This window comes from Hoplias malabaricus, chromosome 10 (genome assembly GCF_029633855.1).
Source record: "Hoplias malabaricus isolate fHopMal1 chromosome 10, fHopMal1.hap1, whole genome shotgun sequence".
Lineage (NCBI taxonomy): Eukaryota > Metazoa > Chordata > Actinopteri > Characiformes > Erythrinidae > Hoplias > Hoplias malabaricus.
Window position 1 is genome coordinate 19,901,618 of NC_089809.1, and position 22,146 is coordinate 19,923,763.

At 38.7% G+C, this 22,146-nt stretch overlaps 1 protein-coding gene across 2 annotated transcripts in view; it reads right to left on the reverse strand.

Annotated features, from left to right (window-relative positions):
- lancl2 (LanC lantibiotic synthetase component C-like 2 (bacterial)) overlaps window positions 1–22,146 on the reverse strand; it is a 51,114-nt gene that overhangs the window by 24,583 nt on the left and 4,385 nt on the right. For both annotated transcript variants that reach the window (XM_066683260.1, XM_066683261.1), the window contains exons 3-6: window positions 14,376–14,493; window positions 12,950–13,157; window positions 11,985–12,132; window positions 6,217–6,363 (exon numbers count right to left, since the gene is read on the reverse strand). In XM_066683260.1, the coding sequence (XP_066539357.1) occupies window positions 6,217–6,363; window positions 11,985–12,132; window positions 12,950–13,157; window positions 14,376–14,493 (621 nt within the window). The remainder of the gene's footprint in view (window positions 1–6,216; window positions 6,364–11,984; window positions 12,133–12,949; window positions 13,158–14,375; window positions 14,494–22,146) is intronic.

Genomic DNA, 22,146 nt, shown 5'->3' on the forward strand with positions numbered 1-22,146 from the left:
TGTAGATCTCTACCCTCTATCTTTGCTGTCTGAATCTGATGCCAGATCATGCTGCTATTTTCCAAACATCATGCAAAGCCAGAAACCCCTGCCTTTTGTACTGACGTATCAATCAACTGTTCCTTTCAAATAAGCAAACTAAATTATAAAAAATCTCTGCGCTATCACATTAAAGAAAATCTTACCCTCCACATTAAGAAGACTTATAGGCCGAAACTCTTCTATGCCCACAGCATCTTTCTCCTTAGGGATAAGGATACCGCCTGCTCCTCTTCACTCTTTTGGAATAATCCCTTTCTTCCAGACTATGACCATCAACCTCCACAAACATTTCAAGATCTCAGGTGCATACTTGTACACACGATACAGCACACACATTAGGCAATGGAGCAGAATCTGCCTTTGCATGATGCACCACATCTTGAACCTCACTCCATTTTGGTGGGCTAACCTCTATTTGCCGCTGTATTTCACCTTTGCTTTATCATTATCAATGTATGTGTTTCATAGTAGCCTTTATTGGTTGCGCCCACATGATTGATCACAATGCCTGCTGCTGCTATGGGTTGCTAGACATATAACCCATCTGAAAAATATGTAGTGGAAAATAACATTTTTGTGTGGTGGAAACAGAAACATTTCAGACATGGAATAGATGAATTTGGACTTATTAATCCCCCCCTCTGGGTAGGGAATGATGGGTAGAACTAAATGAGAATGTAGCTAACTGCCTCAGGGACATCAAACAGCACAGCTGCTACTCAGCCCCAAATCCCAGTTTGTATATGCATTTCTCCACCACCACTGTTCTTCCATTGCTTCTCCTGGTTAGGAACCTGGGAGGGAAGAATCAGATAACTGATTTAAAAGGGAAAAAAATAATAAGGAAGAGATTCAGGCTTGAGTCTGATATCCTGCTGAAGGCTCCTGCTGAGCTAGACGAGTTACTGCTGTTAGCAGTTGGAGGTGTGAGGAGAGCGGGGAGCGCTTCTTCAGGATATAGCAGTGTTCATTCACACTGGGATTTTCTCACTTTCTTTCCAAAACAGAAAACCCTGCTGCTGAATTTTTCACAGTTGTTACGCTGCTGTAAACAACTGCTGATATTACCAGTGCTTGAATTTTAAGAATCTATTGTATTAACTATTCAAGTAATCCAACAATTATTTTAATGATTAATTAAATAATCAAGGACAAAAATGAAAAGAAAAATGTAAAAATACCACCAATAGGTTTATTTATAGTCAGCCTAGACCACGATTTCCAAGTGGGAATATCTTTTGTAAATGAGGTTATTAGGTTTAAACAACGACAACACTGGGTTTTAGAGTAAGCTGGTCTCAAAACTGTAATAATACTGATGCTGCTTTCACTAACAGAGGTAGCACACCTAATCCCTGAACAGCTGCTTTTTGTGCTTCTAATACAGCAGCTGCTACAGTAACATTCAATGCTGCATCTGCTGCTGTTAGAGCTGCTCAGACTGGTCCTGATTCTGCTGTTTTATGCACTACTTTTTGCTCTTCTGCCACTTTGCTCATGCTCCACTCGAAGCCTGGTTGTTTGAGTTTCAGCTAAATAAGTGAAGAGGCCAAATCTAACACAGTTTTATACAGCTATGTATATATACACACACACACCCACCCATTATGAAGACAGCACAGAGCATTATTATGATCAGTGGACCATGTCCTTCTGCGTCACCATGACGCACAGCTCCATTGCCTTAGCAACTGCAAGTGAGCCACACCCAACCATCTTGCAGGGTCTCTGAGGTGTGTGTGTGTGTGCGCGCGTGTGTGTGTGAGAGACTGTTCTGAACACTTCCCCCATTTTACTTGACTTTTATGGGCAGTGTCACCGGGAACTATTCCAAGCATAACAATTTAGTCCCTTATCAATAATTCACCCGAGATTTGGACGCAGTTCAGGGACAGTACATTTGTGAGGCGTTATTTGTTTATAACCGACGTGCTCAGGAAAGCTAAATGTAGGCTGCTTTTATTGATAACATCCAACAATTCACCAGTGTTCACAAAAGCTGAAGCAGCTGATTAGATTTGTGTTGTATGTGAATGAGAGCTTATTGATTATTGGACACAGGGGAAGCAGGATTGTCTGAGCTGAGGACATGTGGTGAGAGGGAATGGACAGAGAAAGTGAGGAGTTACAATACAAAAATATAGCAAGCAAGCAAACACACACATACACACACACACACGTGCATCTAAATAAATTAGAAAATCATAATTTATTCCAGTAATTCCATTCAAAAATGAATCTTTTAATGATGATGATCATGGCTTAAAGCCAATGAAAACCCAAAATTCATTATCTCAGAACGATAGAATAATCAACACAAAACACCTGCAAAGATTTTTCTAAGCTTTTAAAATGGTCCCTTAGTCTGATTCAGTAGGATACGAAATCATGGGGAAGACTGCTGACTTGACAGATGTCCAGAAGGAAGTCATTGACACCCTCCTGCTGTATCCAAGCATAGTAATGTAAAGTTGTGTGGAAGGAAAAAAGTACTAAAAATGTAATAACCACAGTATCACTGTGATTGATTAGCCAGAAAACTCGCTTGACCATATTGTCAAGAGGAAGAGGAAGAGGAGAGACGCCAGACCCAACAATGCAGACGAGCTGAAGGCCACTATCAAAGAAACCTGGGCATAATTATCAACATTAAAAGAAATAAACATTTGAAATAGATCACTTTTATAACACATCTATATAATAGATTTTTTAATTGAATTGCTGAAACAAATATAATCTCATTCAGTTGTCAACATTTTGTGAGATATCCTGTTAAATATGTGATGTTTACATGAAATGCCTCAATGTAAAAACAAATAAAAGCAAAGAAGGGTGATCCTGGTATTCTGAGAGAAACAGTTATATCTGAGCTTTCGTTCTACAGTTCAGAGACATATTTACAACGTGCAAACGCAGCAAAGTAATATACACCTGCATCAGCACACCCATTTCACACAACACTTAATCACCTCATTAATGTCTTCACCTTCCTACACAACATACACCCACATACACATAATCATTATATCATCTGCCTGCCAAATAACGACCCAAACCTCCCTCCCTCTACTGTAATGGCACAAAGGGTTTTACTCTAGTCAGCGCAACCATGGCCACATATTACACCGAGGCAGCTCCACGTGAAAAGCCCCATTTAAAGCAAAGTACAAACACAAGCCCCAAGGGTAAGGGCTGTGAATGGTTGTGAATGGTCAACCACACACCAAAGGTCAGAGTATTGCACTTGTGTTAGCGTGACTGCTGCAGGACACATCATTTCACACACACAAACGCAGAAGCCCAAAGAGTGACTGTATTACAACAGATACGGGATAAACGTCTTTAGTTTTCCTTGGGTTGAAAAGGTTTGCAAATACAAATCCTACTGTTGAAGTAAACCGCATTTACAGCAACTGAAGGTTCTAGGGAAATCCATTAGAGAGAGGGATTAATTCTCACTGGGAAAAGTAGGCCCAGAGGATAATGCAGAAATAGGATAGAATCGGTGTAAACTCAGGGATTGGTCAACTTCCAACTCTTAAACATTGTACTCAGCTTATACACAATTTCTGCTCTTGGCCACACAAATTGTCAGTGCAACCACCTAGGGTTTTATTCACAGGCTTTACTTTATATGACATTAGCTGTTTATTTTCTTGTGCTAAGAGAGTGCTTACTAGTGTTGTGCCACATAGTAGCATGTGCAATAATATCTCAATATTTATTTTAACAAAAAAAAATCAGTATCATGATTATTGTGATATTCTGACTTATTTACGTAATAACATCATGCAATCACACATAATATGGTGTACATTCATTATGTGAGTCATTTAGGCATGGCGACAGGTACGGTGGAAATTTGCTCTGTGTTCAAAAATTTCCTCCAAAAGACGAGTGACATCAGTCGTGTGGAGGTGGTTTGAATATAAAATATTAATATTCTAAATATTTTTTAAACAGTGTCAGAATCTTGGTAAGTTATGGTTGTTTATAAAATAAGCAAATGTTTACATATTTATTTGTTGTTTCTTCTGAATTTTTGATTTTGTTAGATTTGGACTAAAATAAAATGTAATGAAATATTATTTACATATTAAATATATTAATTTAATATAATTAATATTATTTTTTTTGTTGTTGTTGAAATAGTGCGTTCTTGAAATTAATAAAAGTATTTCCAGTGGTTTTTCATATTGCCAAAAATATAGTTAGCGCCAAAATACCCTGAAATATTGTGATATTTTTTTAGGGCAATATTGCCCACCCCTAGTGCATACATCAAAAATCACTCTGTATGAAGAAACAACTCACTGGAGAACAGTATAAACAGATTTTAAATTGATCTTCTATTTATTAATAGCTATTTCAGCATAACTGATGACTTGGGTACATTCCTTGTAAAAACAAATCCTCATATGGCAAAGTAAATCCGTACTAAACTTGAATCAGTTATAACAAAAACAGTGACTTACAGATATAATCAATTTACCTCCATTAATTTCCCTAAGAAAAAAAAGGGAGCTTTCTGCATTTGAGTTTGCTCTACATATTTGGGAAAACAGAAAGTGTACAGCAGGTCACTCACTCTGGGCTGTTGGCCAGCAGTGAGGCTCAGCGGTCTCTTATGAAATTTTAAGTTCAACATCTTAAATGTTCTCCATAAATTATTCATCAGCTCTTGGGGATCCCCAATCAATCTGAAATATGATTTATGGCAAGTTTACCACATTTCCAAGACTATAAAATAGTGGTTTTACATAGAGAGTGGGGGAAGTCAAAATCATTTATACGCTGTAGTTTGAACAGCATTCTACATTAAACATGAATGTTTTTCAAGGTCTTGCTCAGTGGGCACACAAACAGAGCAGTGATTCCCGGTCCTTTGTTCAGGAACACCCAGATGGCTCATGTTTTTGCCCAGTTCCACCATCAAACAGATTTAAACCAAGCAACTGAAAGCCAATGAATACTTGCTGGAGGTGTGCTGGTAGCTCGGACAGAGCAAAAGCGTGGAATGTCGCTTTGGACAGCATTGGAAATATAAAAATTGCATTTCGCATTACATGATGCAGCAGAGTGCAAAGCAAGGACTGCAGTGTTCTCCAGAATGCAGCCGTGAATACATCCTGCAAACACACCATTTTCAGAAGACAGACAGGGAGATCTAGTAGTTTTTATGTGCTCATATTTTACAGCAGTGTAGCAGAGCACATAAAATGGTAATCTGAAAACACAATCAAAATGTTAATTAAGCTATATTTCTGGGACAATTAATAGCCTTTTATATATATTTTTTTTCACAGCAAATTGTGTCATTTGTGGTCGTAGCTTAACTATGGAAGATTTGGTAAGCTGACAGTGCAAAAAAACAGTATTTTGTCTGCAACCCAAATAGAGCTTTGATGTTATTTGTGTTTATTACTGCTTTTATAAAGCAGTTCTAAAAAATAAATAAATGAATTATCTAGTCTAAAAACACAATCAAAATTAAACTATGTTAATTAAACTATATTTCTGGGACAATTAATAGATGTTTAAAAAATTCATAGCAAAATGTGTCTTTTGAAGTCGTAGCTTAACTATAAGAGAGTGGGTAAGCTGACATTTTTACTAGATTCATGATCAAAAGCACATAAGTTAAATGGCCATTTCTGCCAGCAATTCAACCTTGTATACACTCATAGGCCAAGAAATCGCTTTTTTTGTAACAATGATATCTCCCCAGCACTCAAATACCACCGGTACACTCCAGTCCTACTGCACTAATTGCAGACTGCTGCTCTAGGGCAATTTTCCAATCAATCGCTGACTGCTCAAACGACCAGAAGAGCAGGCTCTCATGACCATTAATCACTTCACTGAGGCAATTAAATGCTAAAGTTCAGCTTAAGATAGATACACACATACACTGTTATTTCGTTACAAATGTAGGGCAGCCCTGAATTTAAAAGGATAAACGATACTCACATTTTACCTTGGAGGGTCTTTGTGAGCATGTGTTGAGTGCAAGTGTTTCTCATTCTTAATCAGTCAGTAATTAAGCAATGGGTAAAAAGGGACAAGTGAATCTAGGTTGATGATTTAATTAGTCTCAAACTACCCATGCAAGGCACTAGTGAGATTTGAGTGTGATTGAATCTGGCATCAGTGAACCACAAGTGTGGCCCTTACCTGCATCAGCATGTAGTAGATGCCAGCCAGTCCATGTGCTGCTCCCACATACTGCTTCTTATGCCACTCATAAAGCAGTGGACAGCGCTCGGTCTTCTTCTCTTCTTTGGACAGGTTCTTCCCTGACTCCAAAATGGCCGTCACTACCTATAGGAAACAAACAAAATATCGTAGGTAACTCAAGCATCTGCAAAAAATTTAATGGTAAACTAAAGAGAACTAAAAATATGCCAACTTTGGTGAAGGGAATGAAATGAGATTTTCAAGAAGCTAGAATGAGACTTGAGTGAGCCTGGTGTAAGACGCTCAATGTTGCATGTGTATATTCTATGATAAAGTGCTAATGAAGTACTAATTTATAGCACAGCTTAAACTCATTACCATTTAGACCTGCGATTCCTAAATCAATTCTTAGGGACCCCAGGGGAAAGATGTGATGAAAATTAAACTTGGAACTGAGCATTATAGCCGCTAAGCTAATCTTGAAGCAGGCAACCCTGCGGTGAAAAGAAATAACTGTTAAATTTACTGTCAGCTACAGATGTATTAAAGAACATCCCATACAGTGGACTTTTGCCTGAAAACAATAAACCCCCATTTGCTTGTGCAGACACTTGATATAGGTTACTTTAATAATACTCCCACAAAAGAGGCTGAGGAAAACAGCACGTTTTAAATTGTACTGGCCCTTTAATGTTTTGATTAAGTTTACAACACTCATGTGGACACTGACCGACAGCTAAGTCCAAGCTTCACACTCAAGCAGGTGATCCAGGGTCTTTTATTAAATAATAACAATAGAAACATGAAAATAAACAACAACAACAATCATACACTGAATGCCGTTAAATAACAGAGTGAGAGAAAGAGAGAATTTGAGAAGCATCATAAGAGGGATAAAGCCACCTGCTGTTTGCTCCCCTTCCATTTTCCAGCACATCTACACATAGCACATGCTGCTCAACATCACTGACACGTGATGCCACAATATGCTTAGGTGACAAAACCATTATTATCTTATTATTGAAATTAATGAGCAGTGATAATATCCCTTTTCAACCTTCAAACAAGATTATCATACAACAGTCAGAAATGGATCACTTTCAGAAACACATACAAATCTGTTACACTGCAGGTCAGCGCTGACCTAATCAGTGCTACTCTAGAGTCCCTATCAGAGTCAGAGTTTCTTCCATGTCTGAGTTACAGGAATCTCATGTCGGCTGCTAGTTTATGCATGGACGATGAAATGGAACATGACATGCTTCCACAACACGCAACAGCAATAGTGAGGTGCAGTGCGCCACTGAAGGATTAACCCATAAAACAGCTTTGTCATCCAGGGAGCACTGCCCTGCTGAGCCATACTGTATAGGTAAGCAATTCAGAGGATCCATGCCAGAAAAAGCTTTGATATCTCTCTGTCTCTCTCTCTCTGCGCACAGATCACAGATATGTAAAGCAAGCTCTGTATGTGAGCTTTAACTTAGGAATTCACAAATCCACATTTTTCTTCCCTTAGCATCAGTTTAAATATCAAATCTCAATAACGTTTCAGCAAGGGGTTTTTGACTGGTATTGACTGAGTATTGACTGAGTACACAAAAACAACTACAAAAAAGGATGATTGTGAACTTGAATATTTAAAAAATGTATAATTAATATTTGATAATGCCATTTAGGATAGAGTTGCTGAAGTATGAAATGTGCAGAAAGAATGTTTTCTGTGTCATGTTCCAGCATCTTGCAACTGTAAACAACACAATGTTCCAGAACCAATTTTTACAATATGCTTTATTCACATTACCTTCTGGCAGTGTTTTCCACCACTGCTCCTGGAGGCACATTGCCCTGCGCAATTTAGTGCTTTCTTGAGTGTTTGGGAGTAAGGAAAAAATAAAAAGTGCTGAGCAATATGCCTTTAGGACCAGGTTTGGAAAACACTGCCCTATGGATTTTCTACTGTTATTTCAATGCAGTATAAATATTAAATGCCAAGGGACCACTAAAGCTCAGGTATTATGAACCTGTACAGGGGAAATCTGTTTGTGATCCCAAACAGAATTTGCGTCAGTCAACATGAAGTTCGAGATCACAGAAGTAAATCAACAATAAAATGACTCAAATTAAGTGAAATGCTGAAACACTACATGAAGCAGGCAAATCAAACAAGACAATTTTTCATCAACTGAAGCAGTTCTGTAAAGAACATTGTTAAATTCATTAGTTAGATATACACTATATTTGCTCATCTGCCTTCCCACACACATGAACTTGAGTGACATCCCATTCTTAATCTATAGGGTTTAATGATGTTCCACAAGGTGACTGTACAGCCTAGTCGTCCACACCAAACTTGCTCATTCATGTCTTTATGGACCTTGCTTTGTGCACTGGTGCGCAGTCGTTCTGGAACAGGAAGGGGCCATCACCAAAATGTACGCACAAAGTTGGGAGCACAAAATTGTCGGTGCTGAGCCAAACTCGGTACACTTGGTACAATGCTCACACAAATACCATTCTCCTGGCAACCACCAAACCCAGACTTTTCTATGGGATAGCCAGGTGGAGAAGGGTGTTTTGTCACTCCAGAGAACACATCACTGCTCACTGAGTCCAGTGGTGGTGTGCTTAATGTGGAATGTTTTGTAGCAAGGATATTTCACAGCTGGTTCTCAAGCTGCACTAGTCTACCATTCTAACCTGATCACAAACACGAAGTTACACAGGAGAAATGCACGTGTTATGTAAAAACAAAATGTATGCAATATTTTTACATCTATATTTCAAGCTCCTAAAAAGTTTCAATGTTGCAGTGTATCTCTATAACAAAGCTAACTAGCAGTTTGCAGGTTTAATGTCAGAAGGCACAGAGATACAGTGTGTTATTATGTCCACAAGCTGTGCGTTTTATTAGGAATACACAGCAAATCTTTCCTCGCAAAATAAAACTGGTCTCTTGTCACGTACAAGAGCATTCGGTCCCAAAAGAAGGATGTTTTTCTTTTTCTGATCTAATACACTGGCATACACTCAGTTCATTAATATTAATGGTGGTATTCTGATTACAAGCATTATTATGGAAGGGCATGGCTGTACAAATGAGGGGAAGTGTTCCCTGAAAATGCTGTTAGGAGCCAACTGTCTGTTTTATGCAGGTTGTGTCTCTGGTGCATATTACCTGACACACTCTATCTTGAGCATCTGTTAATTTTATGCTACGCAACACATTAGTTTGGGTCACTAGGGCAATAATATGTGCTATTTGAAATGTCTGAACAGCCAAAAGCCAAGTTCCAAATGGTCTATCACACTTGATTTATTAAATCAAGCATGATTTAATAAATCAACAATTATTGATATATATTCAAGCCCATACCAGTCTACACAGAGTTGTCAAAGCATTATTTTAGCCCAATGAAGAGACAGATCTCATTGCTGCTTCTGAGCAGAAGAAAATCCAAAATACAGACATAGCTTTTCCTCTGAAAAGCTGAAACATCCATATAAGTGCAAATAATTTATTTGGACACCATATTACTTGGGAAATCCTCAGTAAAAATCTGTTAGCCACATTAGCATTTTCCTACTAGTATCTAATAAAAAAAAACTATTCTTTTGGATTTCAATGCACTTCTCTGCTCATGACCAATTCTGTGTGAGATATTCATACATAGATCATATACAAGCTTTTTGTTTGCTTGCTTTGATGGAAAATTATGTCTGTTTGCCTAAATTATTCTTGTGGTTTGACTTAATATTTAAAAAAAATCTATGACAGATGTTTCAATGTTGCAGCGACGAAGCTGAATCTCAAACGCCTCCTTACACCCTCCATAGTGCAGAGTGTCTGTCATAAAATAATGTAGTGCATTATATGTCAAAAAAAAATTTGAGTGACCTATAAGCTTCAAGTTTTCCTCTCAAATTAGCTTCTAATTGCGGTCTATATTACTGACTTTTATTATTTGTGATGTGAACTATATGTAGGGAGTATGGCGCTACTTTGCGACGTGCCCCAAGCTCCTCTACTGACTGACACAGACGAACAGAGTTCTGTTTACAAACATGATGTAGATAAATTTGTCAGGAAATTATTTTGTTTTAACGTCTAAGTGAGGACTAAGTGTTGACAGAAACATTAAAACAATTTAAAAATCACAGTTTTTATTGTTTGTTAAATGAGTAATGTAAAAATAATTAATTCATTCATTATCTGTAACCGCTTATTCAGTTCAGGGTCACGGTGGTTCCGGAGCCTACCCCGAATTATTGGGCACAAGGCAGGAACACATTGGAGGAAACCGGAGCACCCGGAGCAAACCCACGCAGACATGGATAGAACGCAACAAACTCCTCAGAGACAGTCACCCGTATCCGGACTTGAACCCACAACCTCCAGGTCCCTGGAGCTCTATGACTGGGCCACTACCTGCTATGCCACTGTACCACCCTGAACTTATTATTATTTATAGTAATAATAATAGCAGATCAAAATAATTCAATAAGTACTTGGTACTTTAAAAAGTGTTGTTTATTAAGAATACACAGAAATTATTTTTTAAATAATTTACTATACTATACTGTATCATACTATACTGTATCAAAACTGCATAACAGTTCAACTAAAGGGTATAGATTCATAATTTCCCTCCTTAAGGAATCCATTCAAACTTAAGATGTTACTAGACTTGAGAGATGAGACTTGTATAATTCATTCTTGTATAATGTTATCTGTTTCTTGCAAGGTTCATTTTCTATCCCTGTCTCTACTGCTCTCTAGGGGCATCCCCTCTCAGTTTTTGCTCCAGGCTGCAAGAGGGCGTTGGCTGGCTCATGACACATTTCTGGTCTGTTCACTCTGGACGCACTACTAAAAATAGGCTGTCTGGCTACTCAGAGTAGAACAACAAAGAGGCAAAGAATATAAAGTTTGTGTTTGCGCTGTGGGGATGTAACTAAACACACAAAAATATTATTCACAATGAGCAATGCATGCCACCTTGATATGAATACACATAGGTAGCACTTCTATTGCATCAACACCCTCTTTATATTTTGATTAACAGCAATCAGAGCAGGTCCCATGCTATGACTCTGTAAGATACATTACAGACTCCAGCTGAAATCAAGTCCATTTGCCTCTGTCCTGGTAACCAGACTTAAACAGAACCGAGACAATCCCTTAATCCAGTAAGTATATGGCTTGCAAAGTACCATGCCATTCATCACAATAGTTTAAGGACAGAACAGAGGCTCTCTTGTGCAATTTGTGCTTTTTCCTTACTGCTTAGAGTTGGTTATGTACTTAAAACTACATCCCTTTCATAGAAGATTGCATTATAATCCCTAAGGACCCTTGGGCCAGTTTTTGAACTTCTATTTCAGACCCCAACTGAGCCAGGTATGCCAGACAATACAGTGCTTCATTAAAGGACCCAGTTAGAGACCTGGAAAGAACAAGAAGCTGAATTGTGTGAACTGTCTGGGAAAAGAACATTTGGACTGTCAGAGAAACACTGAAAACTTAAGCTACTTTAATGGACTGTATTGAGTTCTGCAAAATGGGAAAGAACACTTAACACCTGATACTTAACAATAGGACCCTACAGTACTGAGCTTAGCTGCATGGCTTTAAAGGGGCATTATTATAATTGAACTCTTCTTAAGTACTCATAATGTGACATCTAAGGAAGCACGAGAATGTTTTTTCAAAAGTGTTGGTTCTCAGTAATGTGTGTGTGTTGCCAGCAGAACTGTTGGGTTACCTTGGCAATGGTGCTCTCGTCCACTGTGTCTGGGCCGATCTCTTTGTTGACATAGAACAGGGCATAGAGGTATCCAGCTCGACCATACAGTAGCTCATCCGGGATGTCTGAGTCTGGACTGGTGACTGAGCGCTGCAGCTGCAGCAACCTGCAGGAAAACAAGAGAGCTGCACAATCAGAGTGTCCCTGTGCTAAACAAATAATCAGCAATGACAATGAAAGGAAGAGAATATGTAAGGGACATGTCTATTATTCTTAAGCAGATGGACAACCCAGCAAGCCCCCAGTAAAGGCTGCCAACCAGTAAGCATCACATTCAGAAAGAGAAAAAAAAAGTCGATTGTGGTCCTAGCGTCTCACAGACTTCATAAAAAAGATGAGAAAATGGAAAGCGAGTGAGATAGAGAGATCTGATTTCAGTGGCTGAAAAAGATTTGAGTTTACAGGATGTGTAATCAGTCTCATGCTGAGAGCTGCAGAGTTACAGTGCCACACTGCCAGAGAGAGAACAGAGCACAGCAAGAGTCCTGCTCAATAAAACACCTCCTCTTAGTGTGTGTGCACACACACACATTCTCACACTCACTCTCTGTAGACACGGGGGAGTGAGGGATGTGGGGGAGGAGTGAGATGTGTGGTAGGAGAGGCATGGTTGACAGAACGCTGAGGCATGGGTCTAACTGGGCTTTGACTCAGATATAAGCTAATATGAACAGATCACAACAGATTTCTGAATGTCAACATAAATATCAGAGAACATTCAGTCCCTTAGCTCTCACAGTGCTCTGCATTATTGAATGTTTGGATGCCATTCTTCAAACTGTAAGAGCTGCAGGCAGTTACAAAGTGAGAACTGTTTATATCAGAGATGTATCCAGACTGAGATGTAGCAGGCAGTAGCAGGAGGGTTGTTAAAGGGAGGAGGAAGAAATGTAAGACAAAGAGTAGGCAAATGAATGTCGTACTTGGTGATGCATTCTTTAGAGTCTGCCTGGTTGTTCAGCCGGTGGTGGACCACCGCGGCCACAGCCAGAGGTCCAGCATCTCCACAGAGGAAAGTGACTCGCCGGCCGTTCAGGTTCCGCAGAGTCCGCTTCACATAATCCAGAGAGCGCTGCAGATATGCGGCCTCATTGCTCACCCGATGCAGCTGCAGGTACAGCAACGCAATACCTGCAACACCAAAAAAATAAATAAAATCACATTTTCTTTTTGCATGAAGTATCCAAACAGTGTTTTGGGTCTGCTCAGTCTTTTTTGGCCTGCTTTACTCACTGATGCTCTATCACACCTTAATAATGCTAGTATGGATAGAAAGATTAAGCTGTGCTGGCTATTCTACGATACGTACACATTCCTGACTTGTAAAGCCTGGCAACAGAGCTGCTTCAGATTACATTAGGTGGAATTTCAAGTTGTTTATTGGCTAGATAGCTCAAAAATGCTTTACCAGATTTTGATTATGCCAGTATGGGTTAGACAGATTAGGCCCTGCTGAACTTGAGGTATGTGTATCGTGTCTGAAATGTTATCTTGTTCCTGAGTTATTACATCCAACCACAAATAGGAGGCATATAATTCAAAGGGTTAATACTCATGAGCCACAGTGTTATTTATATTTATAAAATTTCCACTGACAAATATATTCACATGAAAAATAAATGAAATATATATCTATAAATGTACACATTTTATTTAGATTAAATAAGCCACTATATGTACTGAGATATAACCGCTATAAACAATTTAAAGGTAATAATAACTTATAATTTATTTTTCCAGTTTATTTATACATTTGTTTTTAAAAACAAAAAGGGCAAAAAACAAATGATTACACCCCATACCTTGCTACTCCGTTCATAATTTCCAGTAGCACAGACAAATTATCTATTATTAGTGCTGACTCATTTTAGTATTGTTTTTATTACGCTGCAGTTTCTAACCGTAAGTAAAAATTAAAATGCAAAGGTTTACTGTAATGAACAAATCTAATAGTAAATAATAGTAAATGCTGGTAATTTTCATGAGCCCTTACAGGGGGTGGAGGGGGTGTAATAAAATCAGTGGCTATCTAAATTGCACCTAAAATTTGGGTAAAGGAAAAAAAAAAAAAAAAATCGGTACCACTTTAGAATAAGACTACACTTAAAAAGGCACATACTGTAAATGGTTTAAAGGTGTTTACAACCTAATTAATAACCATGTAAAAAAATAAACCTTTATAATTGTAGTCTTATTTTAAGTGGTTCCGAAAACAATGTAAAACAGACTTTCCTAATATTAAAGACAACCAAGCACGTGTCTGCACATTCATATTAAAGCTGTTTATAACAAAGTTAATCAAAATCATTGCATATGTGTAGGTACTGAGGCCACCAGAGAGACCCTCACCTGTCCAGCCTGTGTAGGTGGAGAAGTCATGTGGGTCTGCAGTCTTCAGTCCTTCCTCCATCTGCTGAAGAAGGTCTTTGATCTTATTTTGTACTTTCTTCTGGAAGGCTTCGCTGAGCTATTGCAATGAGAGAGAAATAATTATAAACAGATGTTTTTCACTGGCATATACACTAGAGATGTAGCTATCATAATGTATCAACCACAATATATCATACTGTATCATATTAGAATGAAGAATAGTGTAGAATAGACAGGTACATCGGCAGCCACTCATTAAAGTTCCCCTTCAAGTGGAAAAACAAGGGGTTATTTTTACCTTGTTAACATGTCCATGTTGTGTTTCTTTATATACACTAGAAGAGTGAAATAGGCATTCAACACCATGGCTAAATGTTTGCATAAACAGTCCACACATAGTATGTCTATTTCCTCTCTTAACAGGGAGTAGAAAGCAGTTTCACATTTAACATCTGAGAGATATTTAGAAGCTCAAACTACATACAGTGCTGCCACAGATTCACTTCTGTCAGGTTTGGTGTCTTAAGTTTGCATCTCTTTAGTTTTACACCTGAGCTTTTGGCTACATGTATTTTGATTAATAATTTATTAATAACTTTTATATTGCAACAATTTTTTCCAAAGCTTACAGAATTACAAATGGCATTTAATGAATATCTCCCAAGGTTAATGCTTAACAAACTAACGTTCTTCATCATAATAGTGTGTGATTCACTGTTTCATTATCATCTACAAGGGGTTGGACAATGAAACTGAAACACCAGGTTTTAGACCACAATAATTTATTAGTATGGTGTAGGGCCTCCTTTTGCGGCCAATACAGCGTCAATTCGTCTTGGGAATGACATACACAAGTCCTGCACAGTGGTCAGGGGGATTTTAAGCCATTCTTCTTGCAGGATAGTGGCCAGGTCACTACGTGATGCTGGTGGAGGAAAACGTTTCCTGACTCGCTCCTCCAAAACACCACAAAGTGGCTCAATAATATTTAGATCTGGTGACTGTGCTGGCCATGGGAGATGTTCAACTTCACTTTCATGTTCATCAAACCAATCTTTCAGCAGTCTTGCTAGGTGTATTGGTGCATTGTCGTCCTGATACATGGCACCGCCTTTAAGATACAATGTTTGAACCATTGGATGCACATGGTCCTCCAGAATGGTTCGGTAGTCCTTGGCAGTGACGCGCCCATCTAGCATAAGTATTGTGCCAAGGGAATCCCATGATATGGCAGTCCAAACCATCCCTGATCCACCCCCATGCTTCACTCTGGGCATGCAACAGTCTGGGTGGTACGTTTCTTTGGGGCTTCTCCACACCATAACTCTCCCGGATGTGGTAAAACAGTAAAGATGGACACATCAGAGAACAATACATGTTTCACATTGTTCACAGCCCAAGATTTGCGCTCCTTGCACCATTGAAACCGACGTTTGGCATTGGCATGAGTGACCAAAGGTTTGACAATAGCAGCCTGGCCGTGTATATTGACCCTGTGGAGCTCCCGACGGACAGTTCTGGTGGAAACAGGAGAGTTGAGGTCCACATTTAATTCTGCCGTGATTTGGGCAGCAGTGGCTTTATGTTTTTTGGATATAATCCGGGTTAGCACCCGAACATCCCTTTCAGACAGCTTCCTCTTGCGTCCACAGTTAATCCTGTTGGATGTGTTTCGTCCTTCTTGGTGGCATGCTGACATTACTCTGGATACCGTGGCTCTTGATACATCACAAAGACTTGCTGTCTTGGTCACAGATGCGCCAGCAAGACGTGCACCAACAATTAGTCCTCTTTTGAACTCTGGTATGTCACCCATAATGTTGTGTACATTGCACCAGTAAGAGCAGAGTGTGAAGGTTCAGTTAGCAGAGGGTAAGAGCACAGTTTTGCTCAAAATATTGCAATGTGCAATTAATGAAGATTGGCGTTTAAACTATTTAAATAGTTACTGTGTCATCAATGAATCTGTGAGAAATATCCCAGGCTCATGGCCTAATCCTCTCAGAGTAACGGTAACTTAACTCTTGTGTCTGCCCCGGAGGCTCGCCTACACAACACAGTTTAGTGTTTTCTCTGCTGCCAATATGCCTGATCTTACTCATTAACAGCTCATTAACTAGCTCTTACTAAGTCTGTATGCATACATTAGAGCCGGGAAAACACACACAAAATGTGCAGGACAGGGAGGTCTCGCTGTAAGAAAAATTCACACTGAAACCCTCATTCAACAGTATAAAGGTGCACAGTGTTCCCTACTTATACATTCATATTTCAGAGGAACAGTGATGAGTTTGTAAGGGTTTAATTTATGACTGGAATAGAGGCTTTAACATCACTGGAGGAAGAGACGTATCAAACAGAGAAACCAATGTATTACGCAGAATCTGTGACAGTGTTTTAATGTGTTGGGTAGAGGATGCAGAATTCAGCCCTTTAAATAAGAGCAAAATAATAACGGATGTGTCCCTGGGGTGAAAGCGTATTTCCAAACACCTAGCTACTTTCATGAACAGAAAGAGAAGGTTAAGCGCAATAATGCCTCTATGGCGTTTAATATCAATCCCCGTGGCACTGCTCCAAGAGCCAGTGTATCCTCTATCATAAAAGCCTCATATAAACATACACATGCACACATCAGACAAACATTATATCCGTGTCAGAAGATTATATATTAAATCCCTGAATTAACGCTGTTAAATCACATTACTGGTGCATGATTTCAGTGTTCACCCAGATCAGCTAATCCAAGCTGGACTAATTTGTGCCTGGCTGACAATGGCATGAGGCAGCTCTGGGTACTGGCTATTAGATGTCACACAAAGGAAGTCTTTGGCTGCAGATAAAGAGCAGTACAGAGGTTTTTGATCAGACTGTGTGCCGTCATTGAGGGACAATCAGTGTCAGGGCATCTCTATCCCTTGCTGTGCCTGTCTCTCCATCTGTCTCTCTCTCACTCCCTCTGCTACACGCACACACTCCTCTGGTCGCAGGTTTTCAGAATTGACACTGCCAGGTCCAGCACCTCGGGCACTGAAGACACAGAGAGTGAGAGACAGAGAGAGGGAGGTGGACAGTTCTATCTGCAGGAGCTCTGTGTCTGTGAGCTGAATGCTAATGAGAGATGAGAGACTCTCCTGACCTCTGAATCAAAACATTCACCTATCAGACTGCGCAGAGACAGCAGAACCCAGCCCACCTCAGCAGCAGACACACACATTGAGCAGAAAACTGCACTGCAACATGTTAGGATTTCAGATGATGAAAAGAAATAGTGGGCTGTAAAGTAGGAATTGGAGGTTATTACTTAAAAAAATAAAACATCAAATTACAGCATGATATTAAAAAGGCAACAAGCAATATTATTTGTTAATTCTTTCACTGCTATATGACCCTCAGGGGCAGTGGTTCTCAAGTGTTCTCAAACTGGGGCCCATGTTTTCAAGTTATCTTTAAGTCATGACCCATTTTTGTAGAATTCAGACAAGCTTTTAAACACACACAATGATTAATAATAATAATAATAATAATAATAATAATAATAAAAAAGACAAATATCCACACTTACATCCTGCTTTTAGAGTGCATTACTTCAATATTAAGCTGTGTACATCACAACTGTGTGCTGTTGATTTCTAATAACCATAAATATCATAAATGCATATTGCGTTTGTACACACAACCTACTGCACCTTTCACACATACGTCAAAATAAAAGGATGCCATCAGCTAGCTAGCTCTCTCTCTCTCTCTCTCTCTCATATATATATATATATATTATTTTATTGGACTAACTCCCTCAACCCTGCAACACATTCAGAACTAGTGTAACCACAAGTTGAGAAATGCTGCTTTAGGGCCTTGTGTGCTGACTTACAAATGTGTCAGAAAAAAAATAAAATCTATATCTGCTCATTCTGATTTCACCATCCCAAAAACATGAAAAATAAAGACAAATCTGTACCAACAAACCATTGATGAAACATGATGAAACCTAATAAAAGAAAAATGGTTTTGGCAAAAAAAGTCATTAAAATGTAAGATCATATATTTGGCACATTACTGTCCCACACTCCCCAGTAAACAAAATGGCACATAATTCTTTCCTTCATGTGTGTTTTTTTTTTACTTTTTAACACAGTATAGCTGAGTAAACTGAGTATTGTTTGGTGAAATCTGTTTGCTATAAACGGTACATTTTTTTCCTGGTTGCCTTAGATGAGCTGCCAGTCAGTAAGCATGTTTTGCGAGCTGCAGTGATTGCGATTGAGTCTCCTACACTGTGCCACACCACCTCCTCTCTGTTTGCTCACAGCCCTGTAACAAAGCCTTCTGCTGCCTGTTCAGAACGCGAATGTTTTAAGGAGATAAGTTCCCTCAGCAGTTTGCATAACAAAAGGAGCGGGGAGTGTTGTTCAGCTTGCGCGTGTCCCATGAGCTTCGACGCTTTGCAGTCGAAAAATCCCAAAGCCAAGTGAAGTGAATGAAAATGGATTCTGATGCAATCATGAACCTAAGTTACATATTATAAAATGGAAAGCTGTATTTTTCTGGACAATTTCTGGGTTTGATTGCTCCTCTGTTAAAGGAAAACCTACAGCAGAAAAAACATTGCTTATATGTTAATTAATTTTATTTTATTTATAACTTTAAGAATTTAAACTTTGTGGGACATTTTCAAATCTTTTTCTTCTTCTTTAACAAGAATGGTAGGATTAAAATACACAAGAATACATTATGTACTACAAGCCTTGGGATAGGCGTAGTTAGGGTGGGGCAGTACATCGATAACATCGTATATCACGGTATTTGAAAATGTGGACGGTGTCACGCCCTGGTCTCGTCAGGTTTGTTTTCTCTGTCTCAGAACGTGGCTTTGTTTTGTTGTCGTTCACGCCCTGCCTTTTTCCGCCTTCTTGTTCCTCACTCTCGTTATGTTTCAGGTGTTTCTCGTTTGTTGGTGTGTTTAGGTCCCCTTCCCTCACTTCCTGGTGTCGTTCATTGCTCTTCGTGTTCTTTGTAACGTTCGCCTTGTTCTTCGTATTGTTTGCTTGTTCACCTTGTTCTTTGTAGTGTTCTTTGTTATGTTCGCCTGGTTCTTTATATGGTATTGCTCTTTGTACTGTTTGTTCCCGATTCTCGTTCGTAGTCTTGTTCTTCCCTCGCTTAGTGTTTGCCCCCTAGTTTGTTAATGTTTGTGTTGTTCTTTGTCCTGTTAAATAAAGTCTGTGTTATTAGCGTCCGCCCTTTGTCAGTCCGCACCCCTCCCCACTAACAGACGGTATCTTAAAATGAGGGTGGTATTATGACGTGTGTGTGGTGTGTCAAATTTCTGTTGTGTCTTTAAAAGTCGGCGAAAATTATCATGTGCATTTAAGAGAGCCACAGGGAGGGGGCGCTGTGGGAGCTCAATGACTGCTGATGTCACGGTCTGAAAACGGGTGGAGAAAAACACAAGCCCAGTAGCCCACCGCAGCTGTAAGTTTAGCGCTGAGTTTGGGTTAAAAGAGAAAGGAATTAAGCTGTAAACAAACATAATTCTCAGCAAATCACTTCACTTCACTCAACATTGTGCTCACAGGTTTATAGTTTTATTCTCTAAATATGTGTGTTTTGAGCCTCAATTCACTGAAAAATCTGCTGTGATGTGCTAAACCACAAGTGCCCGTTAGCACCAGCTGTGCTTCTAAACAGTGTACAGTACAGTGTTTTATTTTTTAAATTTTCTGTTATATATATATATATATATATATATATATATATATATATATATATATATATATATATATATATATATAACAGTTTTGTCCTAAAACCAGCAGTGTTGTTTTTCCACTTTCAGCTGGTTCCATGAGAGGTCACCACAGTGGATCAACAAATCTGCAGTCAACTTGGCACAGGTTTTACACCAGATGCCCTTCATGAGACAGCCCTCTGATTGTACCCAAGCCTGGGACCATCACTAGGAGCAGACACAGGGAAAACACAAACTCTACACATCCTGTGGTAAGGACAGAAACTCTCCCCATGACACTCCAGAGCAGTGAAGCAGCAGCATAACTACTGCACCACTGTGCCACCCTTATCACAGTATGCAATATATTAAAATAACTCTAATGGTGTCTGCGCATCAGTAAGATTTATTCAATAAGCTCCATTCAAAACTTTTCACTGCCCTCTATTATATATTCAGGAAAACATAGGGATATAAACTAGTAGAAAATGAAGACTGATGATGTAAATTGGCACAAGCTGAGCTTGATCTATATCTGAACTAGGGGTGGGCGATATAACCCAAGAATAATATCACAGTATTGTGCTGATAACAATATCCTTGGCAATATGACAAAACACTGAAAAATACTTTTATTAATTTCAAGAACACACTATTGCAACAATTAATGTTGTATTAATATTCATTATAATAAATATTTAATTTGTTTTATATTGTTATATTAAATTATATTACGTTTTTAGTACAAATGTAACATTTTCAAATAGTCAGAAGAAACAAAAAAACATTTGCTTATTGTGTAAACAACCATAACTTACCAAGATTCTGATATTGTATTCAGTCAATATTGTAGCGTATAAATCTACTAAACAATTAAAGTGCAGAAAATTTAATGTGTGCACATAAACAGTAAACACAAACCATTATGCAAAAAATACCCTTAAAGTGTCACAGTATATATTAAAAAAAATACAAAATAGTTGCTTTGGTCTGCTTGGGTTCGAGCTCACAATGTCTGATGAACTCTCCTCGTGGCGTTTTTGACATTCCTCGTACTCAACTGGGTGCTTTTGCTTAAGATTTGTTGTGTTTCCACTTTTTGTTGTTACAGGCTTCTTTCATGTGTTACAATTACAGTGGTTTATTGTACATCTGATATTTTGTAACCAAACCATCTCCACACTACTGACGTCACCCCGTTTTGGCTCAAATTCTTATACCGCAGAGCAGCTCTCCACTGCACTTGTCACCGTGCCTTAATGACTCATGTAATGAATGTACGCCACATTAAGCTTAACTGCATGACATCATTATGTAAACAAGTCAGAATATCACAACATAGATATACTGATTTATCGTTTTAAAAAATAATATCAACATTGTGAATGATACGATATGGCACAGCCTAAATCTGAACCAGCAGCCCCTAACCATTAACATTTCAGTCATTTTGCTACTTTAAATGTAACTGCAGTAATACATATTTTATTACAGATTTACACATTCATTCTTAAAAGCATATTATAATAATTTCAATTTAAAAAGTCTAGGTCACAAAATTTAATTTGTACAAATTTATTTCCATAAATTAAGCAAAGAAACATAACAGACATTGTGGCAGCTAGTGTTGCACAGTATACCGATACTATAAAATATCTCAATACTTTGTCATTAAAAAACGATACAATATCCCATATAATGATTTCCGGTACTTTAAGAAGGATTGTTTTAAAATAACAGTGCTATTTCCAACGAGTGCCACAGGGGGAGCAGAGTGCACCCGCAGGGCTTTGCGTCCTCTGACTCCCTTAATGATTTTGCCACTGGTTTTAGCGACTTTTTAGATCTTCTAGTAACTACCATCAGCGACATTATGTACAAGCCTTTTTTTAAGAAGAGAGTCGCCGGTAGGAACACCGGGACTGACCGTGAGCTGTCTCAGCTCTCTCTCCGTGGCTGCTCTGCTCCCTTGGTGCAGCTTAAAATCATGATGAGCTGCGAATGTGCAAAAAAATGCTG